The sequence below is a fragment of the Hyalella azteca genome, unplaced genomic scaffold, assembly GCF_000764305.2.
Source record: "Hyalella azteca isolate HAZT.00-mixed unplaced genomic scaffold, Hazt_2.0.2 contig3603, whole genome shotgun sequence".
In the NCBI taxonomy this organism is placed as follows: domain Eukaryota; kingdom Metazoa; phylum Arthropoda; class Malacostraca; order Amphipoda; family Hyalellidae; genus Hyalella; species Hyalella azteca.
Window position 1 is genome coordinate 230,373 of NW_025933847.1, and position 22,633 is coordinate 253,005.

General features: G+C 36.0%; 1 protein-coding gene across 1 annotated transcript; it reads right to left on the minus strand.

Moving 5' to 3' along the window:
- Positions 1–660: 660 nt before the first annotated feature.
- LOC108672564 (proteasome subunit alpha type-6) lies at positions 661–16,451 on the minus strand. The gene is made up of 7 exons (XM_018160261.2): positions 16,285–16,451; positions 5,058–5,152; positions 4,399–4,480; positions 3,344–3,499; positions 2,674–2,809; positions 1,828–1,965; positions 661–1,048 (listed from the first exon to the last, which is right to left on the minus strand). Exons 1-7 carry the CDS (start codon positions 16,358–16,360, stop codon positions 991–993), a joined length of 741 nt encoding a protein of 246 aa, XP_018015750.1. The 5' UTR covers positions 16,361–16,451; the 3' UTR covers positions 661–990.
- Between the last annotated feature and the right edge of the window lie 6,182 nt (positions 16,452–22,633).

The window sequence follows — 22,633 nt, forward strand, 5'->3', positions numbered from 1 at the left end:
GTACGGGCACTACTTGGAATGCCTCCTTATAAGCACCCAGCAGGTTAAGTCAACCTAATCACGGATTCACCGATAGTGACAATTGGAATTGTTCTTAGCTGGTATTACAGGCATCAGTAATATGGATTCCACATTTGTATATGCTCCGCGACAGGTTTCATTGGCCAAATCCCCTGCGCATATATATATATATATATCTCTATATGATTTCCAATTAATGGAATAACGCAATGTGCTATTACACTTTAATGCTCGTATGCAATGAAACTCTAGCCAGTTACAAAATTTATAATTGAGTATCAATTTCAACAAACCCGTCGATTCCAAGGTGGTGAATATTTAAATTTTATTCGTCAAGTTGCCTTCGCACGACCTCTTTCAATGCAAATAAAGGTAAAGGAAGACAAGTTTGTGTCGTTCACTCTGACTTTCAAACAAACCTACCGATGCAAAATAAACGCCAAACAAAAACACCAGTGGGACTGTAGACAAATATTGTCAACCTATTGCAGTGTCGCAAGTTGCCTGGAAAAGCAAACGCCTCGATGCCTTTGCATAAAATAAGCGATTCTCATTACAGCTTTGAACAACACGAGCCATTCGCTTTTAGAACGGATATTTACAGCCAATCAAGTGAACATATGATAGTAAAACATTCGATGACTATAAATTTTATTACGAAACCCTGTATTTAATCTAAGATCATTATCTAGTTGAAGAAATTAACTACTCGGTTAAATAAAAAATGCAACCAAAAACTCTAGCTGGCTGAAAACTCAACAAAATGACCTTTGTTTTTAAACTTCATTTGATGTCTTCACTTCAGAATGCTGGTAATTTGAGGCCCGCCAGTTTTTCAAACATTGAATGTAAAGAACCGATACCGATTTCATTCCGTGATTGCATACATGTTATTCTGATTTCATGCCATACAAAGACAAATTATTTACCTACGGAGGTACAAAATATAAATAAAAAAGGCGCGAGGTTTTAATCCCTTTCGGCGATGGCGCTCAAGTGGAAGTCCATCTCCTGCTCAGTCAGCGTTCTGAAAATGAAACAAATAATTCAATCAGTAGATTAGCCATAGCGAATCAAAGAAATCTTCTCTAAATAAAAAAAAGCAGATAAAATTTTCAATTGTTGAGAGGAAATGACAACAAGTTATAGCAGGTTGTGATGAGTAAATTTTGTTTCAAAACTTAGACTGCATTACTGCCGAGTAGAAGTAATTGAAACTAATGTTGCATTCTCACATTAAATGAACACAAATGGATACGATAGAAAATGAACAGAATTTGTGGCTTAATAGGATGTATTAATCGATTTGTATAGAAGTATCTTATTATGTTGTGATATCAGGCGCGTTTCACAGCATTAATAGCGAGGCACATCTAAGCATGCAATATTCATCATGCAAGGAGGTTAAAAAAATAAGAATTGTGCCTATATAACTTGAACGTTTCATTCGCGAGCGCAATTCATATCGAATTTAAGAAAGTCATACTCTCTGAAAACAACCATAAGTTTATTTCAGGGCGACAGGTGAACAGAACTGGAAGAAGAAGGGCAAGCAGAACAACTGCAGAAAGGAAGATATTCGTACAATAGATGGCTTATACAGGCTTATGCTTGACCACACACTTAACTACTTAACTCCACAACAGAGACCCGCAATCATGCACTATTTTTTTGGCGAGACGATCAAAAAAATTATGTCCCCTGGTAATGAGAAATCCATAGAACTATTACAAAGCAAAAAAGGCGTCCGGAAAATTGCAAATTTCCAGTAGAGCACTAAGAAACATTCGAAGGGATTTGACTGACCTGAATTCTGGCTCGTCCTTGCAGGCGATGCCGACCTCAATTTCAGTGGGCTTGAAGTCTGCGCTCAGCACCGTCATGAGGCACGTGATGGCGAGCTGGATGGTCGCGTCACGGTCCATGGGCGTCTTTGTTCGGTACCTGCAGTTCACATTAGAGAACAAGTCGGTGCGGGCCAGTTATCTGGTCTAAAGCATCCACACAAATGGGGGCGAACAGCATATCAAAGCCGGATAGTTGAATAATAACAATACAGAAAATAAATCACCCATTCATTGCTCCTATCAATAAATTATGGGAATCATCTACAGTGGGGGGAAATAAATATTCGTACACTTGAAAAATCGTATTTTAATGTATGTAAGTACACAAACTTAACAGGAAAAGTGATTTAAATTATGTATAGAGACGCATAGTATTCAAAAATACTATCAAAAGAAATTAAATCTCAATGCAACAAAAAAACAATGCAACATGTTCACTTTTCGGGTGAAAAAAGTATTCGCACAAAACAATAAATCCGCATTATTTTAATTTAATACTTGGTTGAATACCCTTTATTCAGCTCAACAGACACCAGTCTATTTCTATACGTCTCGACCAATGATTTGCATATGCTGACTGGTATTTTATACCATTCTTCTTGGCACACCACCAGAGATTCAATTTCTTTTGATAGTATTTTTGAATACTATGCGTCTCTATACATAATTTAAATCACTTTTCCTGTTAAGTTTGTGTACTTACATACATTAAAATACGATTTTTCAAGTGTACGAATATTTATTTCCCCCCACTGTATAATAAAGTCAACAATTATTGTGTCAAGAAATAACTAAAGCAGCTAACTTTTTCTCGAGGAAGGAATTAACTTCAGTGTTCTTAGCGCCAGCGCCACACGCCCGGGCGCCGCAGTAGTAGCCGGCGGGGTCAGTTTTGTACACGCACGGGCCGAGCTCGTCGTCGTAGGCGATCAAGATCATGCCTGCAAACATACAACGCACCATGACACCAGTTCAGCCACCAAACGTGCAGTAACTATGACACTAGCACAACAATAACAGTAAACAACGGTTACAAGGACAGTAAAAAAAACGAAATTAAAGCTTTGTGTCAAATTGAGGAACAACCTAACAGTGAATGATGGTAGAACTGAGGTGAGTGAAGGAGACGTGAATGAAGACAAATAAAAATTGAAAGAAACCCATGTTTACGATGACGGTAAAATTTTAGATATTGAAGAAAATTATTGCCAAACATTTGTTATCTGAAGCAGGAACTCATAAAATTCTGTTCAATAATTATTTGGAAGTGAATAGCAAAGCCCTCCCACATTGCAAATAGGCTTCTCAAGATATCTTAAAATTTGCTATACCGTACATAACCATTTATTTTAACTGACAGGACACAATCAAGCACATTTTAGGCTACTGCAAAATGAATAGAACAAAATACAGAATAAATATTTGAAATTATTTAAAACAGTGTAATAACAACCACACTGTACGTGTGCACTTACTGCAGCCAAGAGGTCGCATTTCTGCATTCTGCGTGTAGACTTGATTGATGTCAGCTATACGGCGGCAGAGCGCATCAATTGGCATGTCATAGCCATACTTGTACTTGAAGTTATTGGCCTCATGCTGAGCAACCATAACCTGATACCTTGAATCAGCTGAAACATATAAATGTAATGAAAGTTTCCTAATTAGGAGAACAGGAATGTAGTAAATAAATTACTGCACATTTAGTGATAAAGCAGCATTACTTTGACTTATGTTCAATTTATTATTATCAAAACTGAATTCTAAAAAAATTACAATGGTTTTTCTTCCAACCAGCATAAGATCTTAACTTTAGACAAATTATAGAAAATGAAATAAATGCAACTAGAAATAAAATGTTGAAATAAAATAATTTCAATTAATAAGAAGATTTTCAACTGCACAGCAGTTACTTGATAAGCTGTTTGCATACTATCCTGCCATTTGAGAGCTGCTTTTGTCTCCATTTCATATCTCATTTCAACACAAACAAAATACTAAACAAAAGTATGATGCAACAATACTCCATGGTTCTGATATGTAGAGAATTTTAGCTAGAAATGAATCAAATTGCAACCGACTCATTCTAAGAAAAAGCTTTCAAACATCAAATGAGCTAACCTAAAATAGACAATAAAATTTTAGCAAATAACACTCACAGTCCTACACACATAAAAACGACCCAAATGTTATAAAATGCTGTAGAAATAAATATACTACAGACTAATATATTGTAAGAAATACTTTTTACAAATATAAATACTTATGCCATGGATATCAATCAACACTTTCTTTTAATATTACTGAAACTGGCTTTCAAAATACCTACTGAATATATGCAGTCTCAAATTTTCTAACTTTACATACTCCAGAATAACATATGATTCTGCCATTCATGGATATTGTTCAACAACCCTCATACAATTATCTGATATTAAACCTAGATTTATGAATAACACTACATTTTCATTATATGCAACAATACCCACTACAAATACAATATGAGCACTACTGGTATTATAGATCTCACCATGCATGCCAGTGACCACACAGCCAACATTCTTGGTCAGCTTGAACATGTGCGTCACAGTTGAGGGGTCCAGCAGCTTATCCTAGCAAAATTTACTCAATTTAGGAACTTCAACAATGTGATAAAATTTCTAGCTCTTTTTAGCGCATTTTCTCATTTATGGAAAAAATGCACTATTGTGCTCGCCATGTCTGTCTGTCTGTCTGTGACCTCAAGTTTTTGTCGATGAGAAAATGCGCTCTCTCTCACTCACTGCAGTGAGTACTGAGTTATATTTTTTCAATCATTCAAATGGGAAATATCAAGCAACATTCCCACTACATTATATAGTTAAAGCTGTGCCATTTTTATGTAATTTAAAATGTAAATATAGCAAAGGAATAAAAATTAGAGACAAATAGTTTAAGGTAACACCATTTTATAATAAGGCTAAAAACTCGTACATTTGTTGTAGAATGTATACAAATTGAATAACCTTTGTAGAGTAACAAATGAAAATGGAGGCTCTATAGTGTTAACAAAATGGAAATAATTTGCATTTTTTTCACACATTAAACCATGTTTTGCAGAAACTAGACACGTCATAGATAACTAGAAATTACATGTCATAAATTTCACCCTTCTCTTTCTTGCACACAAGATTCACCAGCAATACTCACTGGGACTTTCTTCTGTGTAACACACACCGCTGTATCATCTCCTTTGCATGCAACAGATGTGAGTCCAGGCTGGTTGATGGCTTTGAAGGCATATTCTGATCAAATAGAACAGAAATATTAGAGAAGCTTACAATCTCATCTACTGTTAAAACTATTTCTTAAGTGAGGTTTTAGTTTATTGTAGTGGCAAGCTTGAATGCTTATATTTTAATTTCTAATAAATTCATAATTTTTGCAACCACATTGCATGAAATGAAGTACAGAATTAGCTCCAGCATACCATAATTGCAAGAAAATTAATTCAAACTGGAATAATAATTTGTCAAGAGTTTATATAAAAAAGTGGAAATACACATTTTTGAATTATTACAAAAACCTAAAATTTGAATATTTGAAATATAAATATGTATTATAAATAATGAAGTTCATAATTTAATAATTATAGAAACTAATGTGCAGTGGCTGAAGTGTCATAGATCTTGCCTTATCTATTAGTAACAAAATTATATAAATTCAATTTATGATGTGGTGTTTCCAAAAATAACTATTTGTTTAATAGCTTTTTAGGGAAATGAACCAAGGTGAAAGTATTTTTGTTTTGATCAGGTAACTATAGATAAATGGAAAACCTAAACATATGTCAATATCTCAATGGAAAAGCATTATATTCATATAAATTAATTAGGAGAAAGCATGTGTTTAAGCAACCAAACTATATAAATGTAACTTAGACAAGTGCAATAATGCTAATAAAACAAAAATCATTTCTAATTTTCATTCTTTAACTTAGTTTGACATATACTATTTTCTTGGCCAATTTGTTAGCTGATCAGAAATAAAATTGTGGATACTGGATAGTGCCTAGTGAGGAAAACCTCTATGTTTCAAGACAACTAGAGCTTTCTTGTTTTTTTTTTTTTTGTACCACAAGATTCCTGCTAAATGAGTTACCTCTTATCTAATTGTAGTTGCAGGTAATAAGACAGTTTTATTTATTTTTTATCAAAGTAATTGGGAATAAGGCCATAGGAATGGGTAAAAGTGGCCAGATTTACAACCATTTTTAATCAAATTCACACATAGCTTCAGGCTAATTTTCCAGTTTCAACTTGCTAACTAGGCAATTGCAATTTAAGGGGATGATTTGGTAAAAATCAAAACTTTTGACTTTTCTGTTTTCTTGGCTCATTTTGTAGCTGCCTAGAATTCAGCTACAAAATGCCTAGAAGGCAGCTTAATCTAATGCAGCAAACTGCATGTAGTATGTGCATGCTCTAGTTTTTGCATGAAGCAATTTAAAAAAAACATATAAAATATCAAATTTTTTCAACAATAGGTAGTACAAAGATTTCTTTAAATCAAACCTGTATTTATAGATCATTACTCATGTTAATTGCCAAGTGTTTGTACTCGTTTGAAAGCTAAAAACAAGGCACATTCAACAAAGCTAATACCTACCATGGATGTACATGCAATGTTTTTGTTAGGCTGTTTTGAACTTACATAAAATGAAATTTTTTTATACATATATATAAAGTCACATTTATAGCTTCTTATTCACATTAAACTAGACAGGAATAAGTTTAATGATGCATGGCGTTACCCTAAATGCAACTAATTGGCAATGGAAAAGCTTTGGCTACAATATAAAGCATTTCTCTAGCATAAATCTTAGAAATGAAAAACCAGAAAAAACCTCCTACAAAAACTGAAAAAATGATCAGTCGATCACTAGATATGTTCTTTACAAATTGAATGAGATTTTGAATTTCATAGTATTCTTTCATTTTTTTTTTTAATTCACATGAACAAAATAGTAATCATTTTTGATTTTACGTAAGTGTAGCAAGTTTCGAGATGATCCTTCCCTAAATATAGAAAAAAGATTTCGACCTACATGGTACGCTTAAATATGCCTAATTTTTAAACTGCAAAATTCCTCATTCCAGTACCAATTTGGAATACTGGCCAGAATTTCCATGAAATTGTGGGTAAAAACAATGGTTTCATAGGAATTTGTGATAATTGTGGGTGAAAATAGCACATTTTCTCAGGTTTTACTGAGGCAATCAAGAATAGGACACAGAAATGAATAAAATTACATAAATTCACTGGCATTTTCTCCTATTCATGGTGGACTCTGCATAATTAACACGTTTTTCTTAGCTTAGCTTCGCGTTTGTTTGTTTGTTTGTTTGTTTATTTGTTTGTTTGTTTGTTTGTTGTTAACATTGACAACGAAAATTAGCCCACTTCTGATTGTTCTAGAGATCTGAAATTCGGCATGCAGGCTATTTTCGCCTAACAATTTCAGATACAATCATAAAAACTAGCAATTAGAGACCTAAATTGGTTAAATTGAGTAAAGTATATATGTAGTATATATATATAGTATGACGTGCGGGCGCTCACGTTATAGACGAGCAGGCGCTGACGCTGCGTATCATCGATACGTACGTCAGTCGTCAAGTCATACTTAATCAAGTCTTAATCGATTTTCTTGTGGACTAAAAAGTAGAAAATAAAATACTTAAAAAAACTTTTTAAAAAACCACGTTTTTCTTGTGGACTAAAAAGTAGAAAATAAATTATGGTTCGCCCCAAAAGAACGTGGGTCGGGCTGTACGTTCACCATCAAATTTCCAAAATTTAAAATTCTGCCCGACACACGTTTTTTTGGGGCGAACCATAATTTATTTTCTACTTTTTAGTCCACAAGAAAAATGTGTTTTTTTTTTTAAAGTTTTTTTTAAGTATTTTATTTTCTACTTTTTAGTCCACAAGAAAAACGTGGTTTTTTAAAAAGTTTTTTTTTTAAGTATTTTATTTTCCAGTTTGGTTTCAGTAGAAAATGTTGAGACATGATGTCAAACCAGATTTATTGGAAACAGTTCATTTTTATTTTCTCATCTACTCAAAATATAAACCAATATCTTATGCAAGATAATGCTGGTATCCATGATACTTTGCTGATCTAATTAAAGGACTAAAAAAGGAAATTAACAGTAATTAAAGGAGTCCAGTTCCCTAATTTCTTTGCAAAAAACAAAAATAATAATAAAAACAGTATATTGTCCAAACACAATTTTTTGGAAAATTCTGGTTAATATTCCAGATTGGGGCAGAGGCAATTTCTGTATACCTAGAGGGAAGATTGTACAATGCCTCATTACCTAAATTCCAAGGTTTGAAATTGACATTTTTAATCATTTGGAGTATTATGGCTCAATCATGCACTTTTATAGTCAATTGTATAAGGACTCAAGGAGTGATTTATCTATTGGTAGGTATGTGCACAAACCAAGCACAGACCACAACAAAAAGACCAAAATGGCACAGGCAGATTTTTCTCCAATCCACAAAAGGCATTTAGTTTTAAAAGTCCCACCCAACTGGAAGCTTAATTCGAGCGGCTTAGGTTTGAAGCCAAAAAAAAAAAAACAAATATTTTTTTTAGAAATTTCTATTGTCTACTTGATTAGTTGAAATTCACAAAATGTGCCAAATTGTGCTAAAAAATACTTTGATATTGTACTGGGTTGTTAATGAAAGATGATGAGAAAACAATCTAGCATTTCTTTCAGCATGCTCTCTAAATTTCAGAGCTCTGCCAATAGTTGCACAGTGATGGAAGTTGAAGAAAAATAGGTCAAATGACTGTATGAATCTGGGTTGCACTGGGCACCTGCCCAGGAAGCTGAACACCTACCCACCTGGGCTTATTAACTTAAAAACCCCTCAGGTTTTTATAAAAAAACTGTAGAGTGAAAAGTGGGTTTTAAATAAAACTTGTGTATGCATCAAGTTGTTTTCATGGTTTTGAACTTCAAAAACTAAAATTAGAGACTTGGAGAGACATGTGCACAGGACTTTGTGGCTCCTAAATCATCTTTCATGGCTCAAAAAATTAGAAGTTCAGAAGTAGAGATTTTCCTCACTAGGTTAAGTGCAACGAGTGGATGCCAGTGCAGCCCAGGGCCCCTGAACACAACTCAAGTCTCAAATACTTTAACTTTGCCCAAGTCTTCATTCAAGATTGCTGAGATCTGGGTCAGAAGCATCCATGATCATGATGTCTACACCACAGAATAATATGCATTTAAAAATTACTTTTTAAAGACAACACTTCCAAAGAATCCAGTGTCTCTGGTGTTACACATGTACAATGAATTTATGATTTTATTATGAAATATTGAAAAATTAATTTAAACATTTTTTCAAAATTATTTATTCTGTCAATTGATACATGCATTGTCTCTGACTTTACCCAAATGTGCAACATTGCAGATCAATTGGACAGGTAGAAGTGTGGCAAATATCGATTATAAGATTTGTAGCAGACAGACAAACAAACACAATCAAACAAACAAGAAGTGAAGTTGAAGAGAAGTGTTGTAATAATAATTAACCATTTTGCAGGTAAGTTACCATATATGGTACTGTAAAATGGGGTAACTTTGACCACTTTTTTTCAAAATGATGCCATTTTTTTACTAGATAAGTTAAACTTAAATTGAAACGTGCAAAATACAGGTCTATACTCTAGCTTCACGCACCATAAATTGCTGGCTCCTGCCTCTCATAGTTTTGATGTAATTTCAAAGTGATGGTCTTTGTCACTTTGGGGTTTCTCAGACTGGGTGGTAAAATCAATTTCATTTATTGGTAAAATAACTCCAAATAACTCCAGGTTTTGGTGCAATGTAGTAGAACTCTTCTAGTTACACTGTTAGAAAAATTACCGTTAACGGTATTACCGGCGTTTCAGTGGCCGGTCGGCACGTGAAAAGAAACACCGTGTCGCCGTTTTTATTCTAATTTAACACTAGAGATCAGTTAAACATTTGATAAAAACGGCAAAACCGTTTATTTTCACGGGGCGACCGGCCACTAGAACGCCGGTGGGACCGTTTTTTCACCGTTTTTTCTAACAGTGTACATATGCAAATGACAAATTTTAGGAAAGTGTCATAGTTTGCAAATTGGGGGCGCCGCCCCCCAGTGGGCAAAATGTGAACACCTAATAGCAGCCATGACAGGGTAACATTGACCGGCTTGGAAATTAAGTAAAATTACCATATATAAGACTCTGTAGAGTCTGAAACATAAAGAAAAAACCTTAATAGGTGTATCAAACACAAAATATATTATATAGGTACCTATGGTAATTTTAACTTCATTTCCTAGCCGGTCAATGTTACCCTGTCACGGCTGCCACTAGGTGGTCAGAGTTCCCCATTTGGGGCAGCGCCCCCCATTTGCAAACTATGACACTTTCCTAAAATTTGTCATTTGCATACGTTACTAGAAGAGTTCTACTACAATGCATCAAAACCTGGAGTTATTTTACCAAAAAAATAAAATAATTGGAGGGGGTACTCCGACAAGCTTTAAATAATAGCTCTTTTTCGTGGGCCACATTTTTAATTATTTAACCTATTAGATATGCAAACTTTTTAAATCTTTCTATTGTATTACGTAGCCTCAGTATTAGGCCTTTAATGGCCATTGACAAAATTTTTCTATGTCAAATAGTTTTTGAGTTTTGGGGTTTTTTGTTACAAAAACGAAAAGTGGTCAAAGTTAACCCGGGAGTCAAAGTAACCCCATTTTACGGTAATTAAAATGGGAGTAAAAAAAACGCCCCCCATGTCACCCACATTGCTTTTGGCAGCCTGCCAACAAGCTCAAACCAATCACAGATGGTGTACGAGTTATGTCATGTATGAGGAAGCACTCTGAACTCTGATGCACTCTTGTGTTTGTCTGAGCTGACTAAAAAACTAAGTACTCTGGAGAAATGGCAAAAACAGCATTTTGGGCTCTCATTGTATTCACTTTAGCAGCTCTAGCCCATGAAGAACTGTAGGTAGTCCATGACAGTTGTGAGTATCATAGTCAAAAACTTGCTTCATCAACTGATTATGATGCCATTTACTTGAAGCAAATGCAAGATGGTGAAATAAGATGGCAAAAAATAGTGTGATCACATACGTGCATATGCCTGCCAATGCTTTGAGATAGAAGTGACTATGTTTGGACACATGCCCACTAGAGGTAAATTTTGACAGCGCTTGGTAAATATGTTTGTTAGCCCTTGGTGGTTAGCCATACTATGATTTAAGTGATGTTTTTTCAGTCCAAGGTACCTATAGTTTACCACTTATTGTTTACCCAGGATTTGACTGCAGTCGAAGTTCTTGGCATTTCCTTTGCCTAACATAGAGCCAACGCGGTTGCAAGCAAGATGTCTCTGCACTGACCCAGACAATAACATGTCCTTCACCAATACTAATTCTTACTGATAATTTTTTCACAAGTTTTAGGTATACCGTATGTTGTATATGAATGAGACTCTTTACATGCGGCATGGATCTCCCATTATATGGATGGTCTGGAAATATCTTGTCATAAAATACTAAATATTCCTATAATTTTGTTAATCTTGATTGCTTCCTCAGTATATATTATAATACAAGCATTAATAATATGCGTTCAAAAATTACTTTTCAACGACAACACTTCTAAAGAATACAGTGTTTCCAATGTTACACGTCTACAATGAATTTCTCATTTTATTTCCGTATATTAAAATTTTTTACATTTTTAAATATATGAAAAAAATTAAATTTTCAAAATTATTTATTGTGTCAATTGAATTGATATGTGTCAATGACACCCTGTGACATTGTCTCCGACTATACGCATGTGCGCAAAATTTCAAATCAATTGGCCAGGTAGGTGTTAAATATTGATTATAAGATTTGTAGCAGACAGACAAACAATCAAGAAGTGAAGTTAAAGAGCAATCAAGTTGTTTTTACCATCTAAACTTTCAATGTCAAAATCAGCAAATTTTTCTTACCTTAAGCCAGCAAGGCCCCATATATGATCACTTCATTTAGTTCATTAACACGTTGACTCTGATTGCTTCATCTAGTACTATTATTTCATTTTTTGTACTGTTTTTAAACAGGGTTGCCAGACGGTCATTTTTTTCCGGACAAATTCCGTGATTTAGTTTTTCTCAATTGCGTTGGCCGGCTAAAATTTATGATAAGGGTACTTCCTAATTAAATTTTAAATACTACAAATAGAAAATAAATGGAATTTTTATAGCAGAACCTGCAAATAAACTAGTATATATTGAGTTACCGGCCTTTTTGTTCTCGGATTTGGATAATTTTAGGCAACCTGAATTAGGGTAAATACTATATTCTGACACCATAAGGACGTAGCAAGAAATAAATGGCTATAAATAGATCACTGTTTTTGCAACTTGAGTTCTGATTGGTTTACGTCACTCTCGAAACACCACACTATGCCCCAGCAATGATAAAATGTCACAAACTGTTGCCATATTTATTTAAAAGCCTTTAGAATTCAAATCTACAAAATCGCTGAATCCCGACACTGTGTGACTAAATGCGGCATATTGTGAGACTAATTCCAACAGCACTTTGATATAGTAATTCTGACACCCTGTGTCAGAATTCTGACACCCTGTGACACTGCTGTGTGTCATAATTCCGACACCGTGTCAGAATTAGTTTTCCTGTGTCTAAAACCGTCTCTTAAATAAATCGTCTATTAATTTATTTGCCACTTAAAACCAGCAAATACAAGTATACTTGAAGGATTTCTAATATATTCAGACTTATTTAAAAGTCTCAAACCATAATATCCTCTCTACACAAACAGTATATCACTATTTAGTAAAGCAAGGTCAACTATCAACTTTCATACGCGTTTCGATGTTCTCACTAGCTGACTTGGACTTCTGCTCTGGAGATCTCAACATTTTCCTGTTAGATCTAGTGTTTTGCGGAAATCTTGCATGCAATAGTATGACATCACTATTTCAACCATCTACGCATGCGCGGAACTAAGACCAAGCTTAATATAAAGGAAAAAGTTGAGGGGAGTTGGAATTACCCACAGTGTCAGAATATGGTGCATTTACCCTATTGTACCACTACGTCCTGGAGAAATACATTTTGTGGTACGCATAAGTACCACTTTGGAGTCAACGTCTTAATTGAACTACTTCATCTACTTATATACAAAAATTTTTGAAAAATACATAGAAATAAATATATCTTAGAATTGGTCATACTTTCAATTACAATCATCAAATATTGAAATTTCTATGTTGGCCCAGAAAGGGTCAAGTAGGCATTGTCACTTATTCAAATCAACCATAATTAATGTTATTGCTATTTTTAGTGTTGAAGTTTCATTGTGCAGAGCAGAGATATAATATTTTTACATTAGCAAATTTAATATTATAACCCTCCTCCCATTAATCTATCTTTAATGCATTCTTGCAAATACTGAAATGGCAATGGATATGTAAATCTCACATTTTTTGAGCTTACTTATGTAGCCAAAAACTATGATACTGGAATGTCTTCTGCCTTTTAGTAAATTTATTACAACACTTCTCTTTAACTTCACTTCTTGTTTGTCTGTTTGTCTGTCTGCTACAAATCTTGTAGGTAGGTACTAGGTAATTGAAATTTTACACACTTGCTCAAAGTTGGAGACAATGCATGAATCAAATCACAAAATAAATAATTTTAGGAATAAAAATTTTTTTCTAATAATAAAAAATAAAAATAATTTTCTCAGCTACAAATCTTATAATTGATATTTGACACACTTTTACCTGTCCAATTCATCTAAAATTTTGCACACTTATGTCATAGGCAATGCATGGATCAATTGATAGAATAAAGAATTTTGAGAAGAAAAGTTATATAGGCCTATTAAAAAAATTGATAAATTAATTTTTTTATGATAAAAATAAAATGAGAAATCAGTGTACATCTTTAACATTGGAGACACTGGTGACTGGATTCTTTAGAAGTGTTGCCTTTAAAAAGTAATTTTTAAATTTAAACATATATTATGGCTACCAGTCATATATAGCAGTTGCCACACTCAGGATGATGTATGTTTTCAGTGAATTTTCCTGCGCATTTTCACTTTTTTTAAGCTATTGCTGTGCACAGTTGGCGCAATGTAATGAAAATTGATCATCTTTGCACATGTGTTCGCGCAATCCCGGCCATCAATTCTACGTCGCGCTGCCGCGCACAAGCAGTTTGTGGAGGAACAGACGTAATACTCACATTACTCAGTACAGTATGCCTTTAATTATCTTTCAATACGGTAATATATGATTTTTCTTGATACGGAAATTTGGTGAATGAGAAATCTAGAACTTTATTTTAGAAGAAATTTCCTCCAAAGTCATATGGCAACACTGAACACCGTCTGTTTACATTTCGTATGTATAACAGCCGCAGTTTACGATTACCGTACGTTCCGTATCTGACAAGGCGGACAAGCAGAAGAGTCAGAAGTAACCCGGACATGTCTTACATTTTATTATTGTCAGTTCGACTCGCATAGTCAATATACTCGCATATATTGTCGACTAAAATAGTAGAACTATTTTAGCTTTCTAAAGTACGGTGCACGGCGCATTTTTTTACCAGCATAGTACGGCGCACCGCGCAGGTCGTTAAAATGACAAAATAAATTCCCGCGCACCTGGCACATCTTCCTGACCATGGAGCAGTTGCATACTATGTTTCCCACCCACTTATTTAGGGTAAACGCGGTATATTCCGACATCGTAGGTAATTCCGTCACTTCTCTAGTTTTTCCTTTATATTAAGCTTTGTTTTAGTTCCATGCGTTCATTGATGGTTGAAATGGTGACGTCATACATTTGCGTNAGGAACGAAAGTAGGTCGAGGAACGAAAGTGAGTCGAGGAACGAAAGTGAGTCGAGGAACGAAAGTGAGTCGAGGAACGAAAGAGAGTGATCTATTTAACATGGATTGTCTAATGTGTTTAATCAAAATTTGTATGATGAGTCAATCAGTAAGACGCGCTTTTACTAATTATAGGAATTTCTAATCGAATACATTGGTTTTATGTATTGTATTGTATTGGCTTATAAAACTGAAAGTGAATATTGTTCTCTCAGATTTTCTGACACGACCACTAGCTGAACATGATCGATGTCCAAACAAACGTGCAAAAACAAAGTTAAATGTTCGCATGTTTGTCATGAGGTTAATTTTAAAATCATAATTCATAGCATGGATTTTTAATGTTCTGATTTACGCTTTCTTGAAATTTGTAACTCTACTCAAATGAATCATATATTATTATTCGAACCTATTTAAAGATTTTGCTATTGAAGAATGAAGGGTTTGATGTAGCTGCTCGCGTGTCCACAATCCACATTATGAGAGAGACCGCCCGCCAAGAAGGCAAATGATTCTTGCAAGTGCTGCGTGACTTCATCTGTGAAAGAAGGTACGACAAATTCAGCACAGCATTACATGTAATCAATTATTTCTGGTGATGTGCTTTTTAAGGGCTTTTGGCCATTACTGTTGAAATTGTAGCTCTACGGGCACGGTTAAATTTATTCATGCCCACGGGTGAAATTATCCATGGCCATTGGCCACTGGGTGAAATTACCCATGGCCACGGGTGAAATTGTTCCACGTTCACGGGTGATTTTTGCTCTTCTACGGGTGGCTCCTGCCCATTATTCCAGTCTGGGTGGCAAAGCAGAGAGTTTTTTAGACTCTCCCTCAAGTTCATTTTGAGTCCTATAAGTAGACCAGTAAAGTATCCTGGATACCAGCATTATCATACTTAAGAAATTGGTTTAAATCTCAAGTAAATGAGGAAACTAAAATGAACTGATGTCTGATTCTAAAAAAGCTCTGGTTTGCCACTATGCTATAGCATAGCGGCAAACCAGAGCTTTTTTGGAATCAGTTCATTTTTAATTTCCTCAAAAACTCAAGATTTAAACCAATTTCTCAAGTATGATAATGCTGGTATCCATTATACTTTACTGGTCTACTTATAGGACTCAAAAATGAACTTGACACTTGAGGGAGAGTCTAAAAAATTCTCTGCTTTGTCACTATGTGCTATAGGACTTACTGGTCTAGGTACTTATAAATGGACTCAAAAATGAACTTCAGGAAAGGTCAGCAGGGGCGGAAGAGTGACAAAAATGTTCTCATTTGCCAAATTGCCACTATGCTAATTGCTAAGTCATATTGGCAATTTTACGTACATGGATGAAAAAATAAAGATGATGGAGGCAAGATCTACCTAGGTATCTAGGGCTAGAAGTGCTAGAACAAGCAACAAGGACAGCCAAACTTGAAACAGCCATCGTACTCACCGACTTGATACAAGCGACCTTCAGGGCTAAAAATGGTAATATGCCGGTCAAACCCTGCACTAGTTCCTCGAGACATGACTTAAAAAACTCAAAATTACTAACGGCAAATGCAAAATTTGCACGTCGCTTCGCGGCGTTGCAATGATCCAATGACACCGCACAGGCTGTTTTGAAATTAGTCTTCAATGGATTCTACCAGAAGACCGGCAGCAAGCATGATAGTTATATATCCCAATTATTTACCGCTCGCCAAAAATTACACGTAAACAAAATTGGTCAATTTCAATTTTTTCTTATTTACGATTACTGTTCAAGGTTGGAAGTAATTCAAGAAATGTCATCCATTTGATTTTGAAGTTCAAATCGAAACCAATTAATGAGAGTGACTGCAAAATTGGCCGCAAAAATGACCGCTGCTGGTCGGAAAAGCCGCAAAACTTTCACTTATAGCCAAATTTCGGTAATTTCGAGCAATGTATAGATCTCCCTAAGTAGTTAGGAATGTATAAGTAATAGCTTTATTTAATTTTGCGTAGAAGTGTATAATATATAATATGTTTATTGCAATCTTGAACCCTTGTAGTCATGAAACTGGCGAATGAGTGCAAAATCGGGGGGAAAAAATTATTACGACTGAAGCATCGTTGTCAGTTTCAAATGAATGCCTGGGTGAACACGTCTCCTTTACTCTGGAAGAATATACTTTATGCCAAAATTTGCACATTTAAAGAATTGGATTTGGGGCGTGGGGACTCTAAAAAAAGACACTCCGGAGTCAGGCCTCTACAAGGGTCATCAGCCACGCATCACTTATTCATTTGTTAGTAGTGTCACAGGTTGTAAATTACTACAATCTACGATATTAAGCTCTACCTGAGGATCGGGTTCGTTGACTAAGGTAGTGAGGGTAAGTAAGACACACAAGTCCAGATAACGTATCTTGCATTCGGGGTGGTAATACAGAGTTGCGATACAGAGCTATAAGCTACGGCATCGACCGTAAGGTCAGAGAACTCTAACGACACGCTACATCGCGGAGTGCTCATCAGCTACTGGGGTGATTTGCTTAAGGGGACCCACTACCCTCCGGAAAAACTTCTACAGTTATTATCCGATCATCATGAAACTTCACATACATGCGTAAAATGTAAAAATAAGAAAATTTTGCTCATATAAATTTTTCGAAAAAATTGATAGAAAACGTGAAATTCATAGAAAACGGCTAAAAAGGGGTACTTTAGAAAATCTATCTCCTCCTACAAATATCATCTTACAACATCGAGACACGTATCATTCTATTCGTAAAGACCATACCTATAGACTCTGTGATCACTTTTTTCATTTTCTCCTTAGTTTTTCTTTTATGCGCGTTTTATCCCATTTTTTCCATTTTTCCCCCCTCCCCCCCCCTTCTCCCCCATATAAAAAACGAACCAGACTGAAATTCAAAAAAGTGATCACAGAGTCTATAGGTATGGTCTTTACAAATCGAATGGTATATGTCTCATTGCTGTAGCTGGAAAACTGTAGGAGGAGATAGGTTTTCCGTGACAGTAAGTTGAACTTTTCAAACTTTTCAGGACGGCGCGACAAAGTCCCGTGCGCCTCGAAATAGGCACTCAATGTAGCATGGATACCAAACTACAGGCTTCTGTAGCTTAATGCACTCAAGGATGCTAGCAGCAACTTGTAGCGCACCTCTACGTACAATGTTAGGAGGGTAACTGAGCTCAGATGCCAGATACACCAAGATATGTAGTCTTGCCGCTGTAATTTTCTAAGGTCTATTTAGTGAAGGAACTCCACCCCCCGCCCCCCATCAAAGCCCGGCCATCTGCGTCAATATTGCCGTACATGGATCGCAGCGGTATCGTTGGAAAGCTCAGAATGTCAGCTTTAAGATGAAACTATGCATGTAACTGCAGCACAACTCAAGTAGAAACTATATTCAAAGATTTCAGCAGCTAATTACTTTATATATAATTACTTAAAGAACTCTCTCACCCGCTTCCCTTTAAAGAGACGTCATGACCGTAAATATTGGCGTACAGCGATGGCAGTGGTACCATTAGAAAGAGCAGAATTCCAGCTTTCAGATGAGCATAAAAACCGAAAAACGCCCAAAATTGAAAATTTTAGGGTAGTGGGTCCCCTTAAGGTTGCTAGACCTTTCATAAGCTTCGCTTCCGCCCACTACTGAGGTCTTGATCGCGTGATCTATCACGTGTCTATCAGATGTTGACTCGTGGACTCGATAACTAACTAGGTCTGTTGGTAAACGCATTCGGACTTGTTTCCGCGACCTACTCTCGGACATGACCTACTCTCGGACAGTAGGGAGGAAAAAAGGAGACCAAGCCAGGTGGAAGCGACATAAAAGGAAAGGCTAGAGGGGTGTAAAAGTTCTTGTTAAGGGTGAGATGAAAAAGAAAGGGAAGAGAAATTCAAGAGAAAATTTATTTGGTTTATTTTTTTATATCCAATTTATTGCGCTGTACAGTTTACATCTATATTAGCTATGGGACCTCTTAGGCCCTGAATGATTATTTGTGTTCAATTAAATTATTATTGATAGTTATTCATATTTTATAATTGCTGACACCTGTAGCAAGATTTTCTGTACAGTTTTGATTGAGCAAGTGCAAATATGTATGGAGTGTGAAAGAGTACTTAGTAAGGAGCAGAAAGGTTTCAGGTGTGACGAAAGAACAGAAGATAACATATTTGCTGTGAATGAATTGATTGGAAGAATGAAGAGAGATGGAAGGAGAGTCTACTTGGCGTTTATAGATATAGAAAAAGCGTATGATAGAGTTGACAGAAAATTGTTGTGCCAGATATTGGATAAAATTGGTAAGAGTGAAAAAGTATGTGAGGATAGTTAAAAGTATGTACGTAAACACTCGAGCTAAATATAGGCTTGGAGATGTAGAGACTGACTGGGTGAAGTGCGTGAGGGGTGTTCGACAAGGATGTATCCTGTCTCCACTTTTCTTCAGCCTATACACTGAAGAGATGGCTGCCAGACTGAGAAGAATGGATGTGGGAGTGTGTGTTGGAGATGAAAGACTAAAAATGCTATTGTATGCTGATGATGCAGTAATAATGAATGAAAGCGGGGTTGAACTTTAGAGTATGCTTGACTGTACAACTGACTAAATATATATATTACGGAAGTAGAAGAATATGACATTAAGTCTCCTTATATGACGGAAGTAGAGGTAGAGACTTAATGTTCTGTGTGAGAGCAAATGCTTTGAGTGTGAATGCACGGACAAACAGATGGAATGATAGAAGAGTGAATATTTGTTTTATGTGTGATAGAAGGGTGAGGAAAACTGCTGATTAACTAGCTTTTTCGTGAGTAACTAGCTTCATAAAAACATTAGAAAAAATCACAACAATTGAAAATCAAACGAAATACACTGAGCTGAAAATCCGAGAGGTTTCCGGAGACACTGCAGTAAGTCCTCGTCATCACTACGTGCTCCTGTCTCCTAGTTCGTCCCGTGGCCGACATCATCAAGCAGGTCACGTTGGCTTAATATTGCTTGCATCCAGATAAGTTAACTTTTCTTTTTAGCCAATCATGTTTATCTCGCTTATTCCTTTATTTCCATCTGTCTCATTTAAAACATCATTTGGGGATACCTATGTTATTATATTTTTTTACCGTAACAAATCTTGATTGATCACTTTATAATTTCAATCCCTTTCCGAAAATATACTCTCCAAAATGAAGTAGAATGAATTAAATGTGGGCGGCAAAATTAACCCCCACACAATACTGTAATGCTCTCTATTGTATAGCTCTTCACTGGATCCCGTTCGGTTGACCACCAAGTTGTGGGGACTGAATATGGCAGCAGTGGAGCTCGAAGTGTTGGAGAAGAAGGACCTCGACGTGTTGTCACGATACCGCGAGAAAAATGTAATAATGATTACATATTTTCGTGCTTTCGGTCAGTACGGGCTCACCGTCACGAATATTACAAAAAAATATTTATTCAATAAAGATTTCGGCATTGCAGTCTTTAGATTCGAAGTGCGTTATTTCGTTGTACATGTGCCCAAGAATAGTAGGATGTGGTTTTGACGATGCAGGTAGGGAGTATAGATCATTCACAAAATATTTTTTTTTTACCGACGACCAATTAATAATTGATTTGCTACACATTTCCGATCGTGCTATTATTATCTTATATCGAATTATTTTAGGTCGTTATTTGCATTATGCAGCAAGCGAACGTTTATTATTTAAGTTGGGTGATGCAGGAGTGTAAATTATTATTAGAATTAATATAAATGCAGTGCACATTATGATCAATGTTTTCCTTTACGTAGTTGAGAGCAGGGAATTGAGCGCAGTTGACGAAAGGTGTAATGAATGATGCCAGTCTTGCTGTTTATACTGTACAATGTCCTTTTTGTTTTGTCACATTATCTTTCTCGTGCCAGAAATTAGTGACGTAAATTACTTGACTTAAATTTGAAACCATGTCTCTGAAATTTATTCTGATTCGAATTCAATCTTATATGAAAGTCATGCAGCCGATCCTGCAAGCCGAGATTTTATAGTTAAATTTTAAGGACAAACTCCGTAGATTTTATCAAGCCTCCCGCACCTGCATGGAAGGCTCTTCGAAGGCAGTGCATTATTCAATGTAGATTATGAAGATTTTGCAATTCCTGCGAGCTAGTTACTTTCTTATGTATTTACTGAGAATGTTCAATGAAAGCTCAATCAAAATCTCCAAAGTTAGAATGTTACTTTGAATTTAATATTCATGTAGACGGCTAGCACTAGCCCTACATTGTTTCAGGGAAGCCATAATCCAGGCAAAATGTGCTCAGCTGGCCAATGAAACGCTTGCCAATGGGGCCATTACACTCATTATAATTTTGGCATGTCGAATCGAGAAAATAAAAATAAATTTGAAGCAGCGGCCTCCAAGAGGCGTCCCACTCATCGGAAATACTTACGACGATTCCGTTAATTTTTGGCAGCCCAAATACTAGCTCGAGGGCGTTGGCGTCTCGGCCCCGTCCCCGCTTGTCGAAAGCGTCCAGGGCGAGAAATCCAAGTTGGCGGACTGTCATCAATAGAGACAAATATATCAGCCTTTATATTAATAATATGCGTTTAAAATTTACTTTTTAAAGACAACACTTCTGATGAATCCAGTGTCTTGGATGTTACACATGTACAATAAATTTCTAATTTTATTTTCAAATATTAAAAAAATTATTTTTCAACATTTTTAGGGTATCAAAATTTGGTAAATTTTCAAAATTATTTATTCTATCAATTGATTCATGCATTGTCTCCAACCACGTGATCTAAAATATTTGAGGTCTGTTTACCCCTAATACGGGCTGGCTTGGTGATATTCTGGATTGAAAATGGGTCTCGCACAGACTCCAAGAATAAGGATGCAGGTGTGGCGACTTTGCCCACATTTACTACGTTTGACTCCAATGAATCAGTGGATTTGAAGGCCAAGGCAACTTGTAAAATTCACTCAAATCAGAGAGAAATTTTAGGTGCGGCAAGATATAACTGGGCGGGTCAATAAATACAACAGCAATTGGTGATATGAATTTATTTTTGGTTAAGCTCACGCGACCTGCTCGATGGTGATGATCTCGATGGAAGTGGAAGATGAGGCCGGTGGTGGAGACAATTAAGGGGCTTGGCTTGGCGAGATCTCGAGGCTGCATGAAGACACGCGTAGTGAGTGGTGCATGGTGTTGTCGGCGTCACGTATAGAAGTTACTGGAGGTATGTGACAACGTAGGCACGAGGAGATGTGGATACTTGGAGATGTGGACACGTGTAGATGACGCCGTAAGCACGTTGTAATATCACTAAATGCACGTGGAGAAAATCACTAAATGCACGTGGAGAAAATCACTAAATGCACGTGGAGAAAGTCACCAAATGCACGTGGAGACAATCACTAAATGCACGTGAAGAAAGTCACTAAATGCACGTGGAGACAATCACTAAATGCACGTGAAGAAAGTCACTAAATGCACGTGAAGAAAGCCACTAAATGCACGTGGAGACAATCATTAAATGCACGTGAAGAAAGTCACTAAATGCACGTGAAGAAAGTCACTAAATGTACGTGGAGAAAGTCACTAGAATAGAATAGAATAGAAGTGTCGGCACTGAAGAAATAGGCCCATGGCCTGTTGCCGATTCTTGAATTTTTCGTGACTTGATTCACAAGGGATCCGGCCTTTGGAACCCGATCTTTCCATAGCTGACGATTGATTGAGATAGCTGCTGGACTTATTGCCTGGTCCGTAATTTGCTAGGCATTTTAAGACTGAACATATGCTC

Excerpts from the sequence above, each read along its gene's own strand:
- LOC108672564 (XM_018160261.2), bottom strand. The coding sequence starts at position 16,360 with ATGTCTCGAGGAACTAGTGCAGGGTTTGACCGGCATATTACCATTTTT. Across the intron at positions 2,810-3,343 it reads AATGCGACCTCTTGGCTGCA|GCATGATCTTGATCGCCTAC; the intron begins GTAAGTGCACAC and ends GTATGTTTGCAG. Across the intron at positions 1,966-2,673 it reads AATTCCTTCCTCGAGAAAAA|GTACCGAACAAAGACGCCCA; the intron begins GTTAGCTGCTTT and ends TGTGAACTGCAG.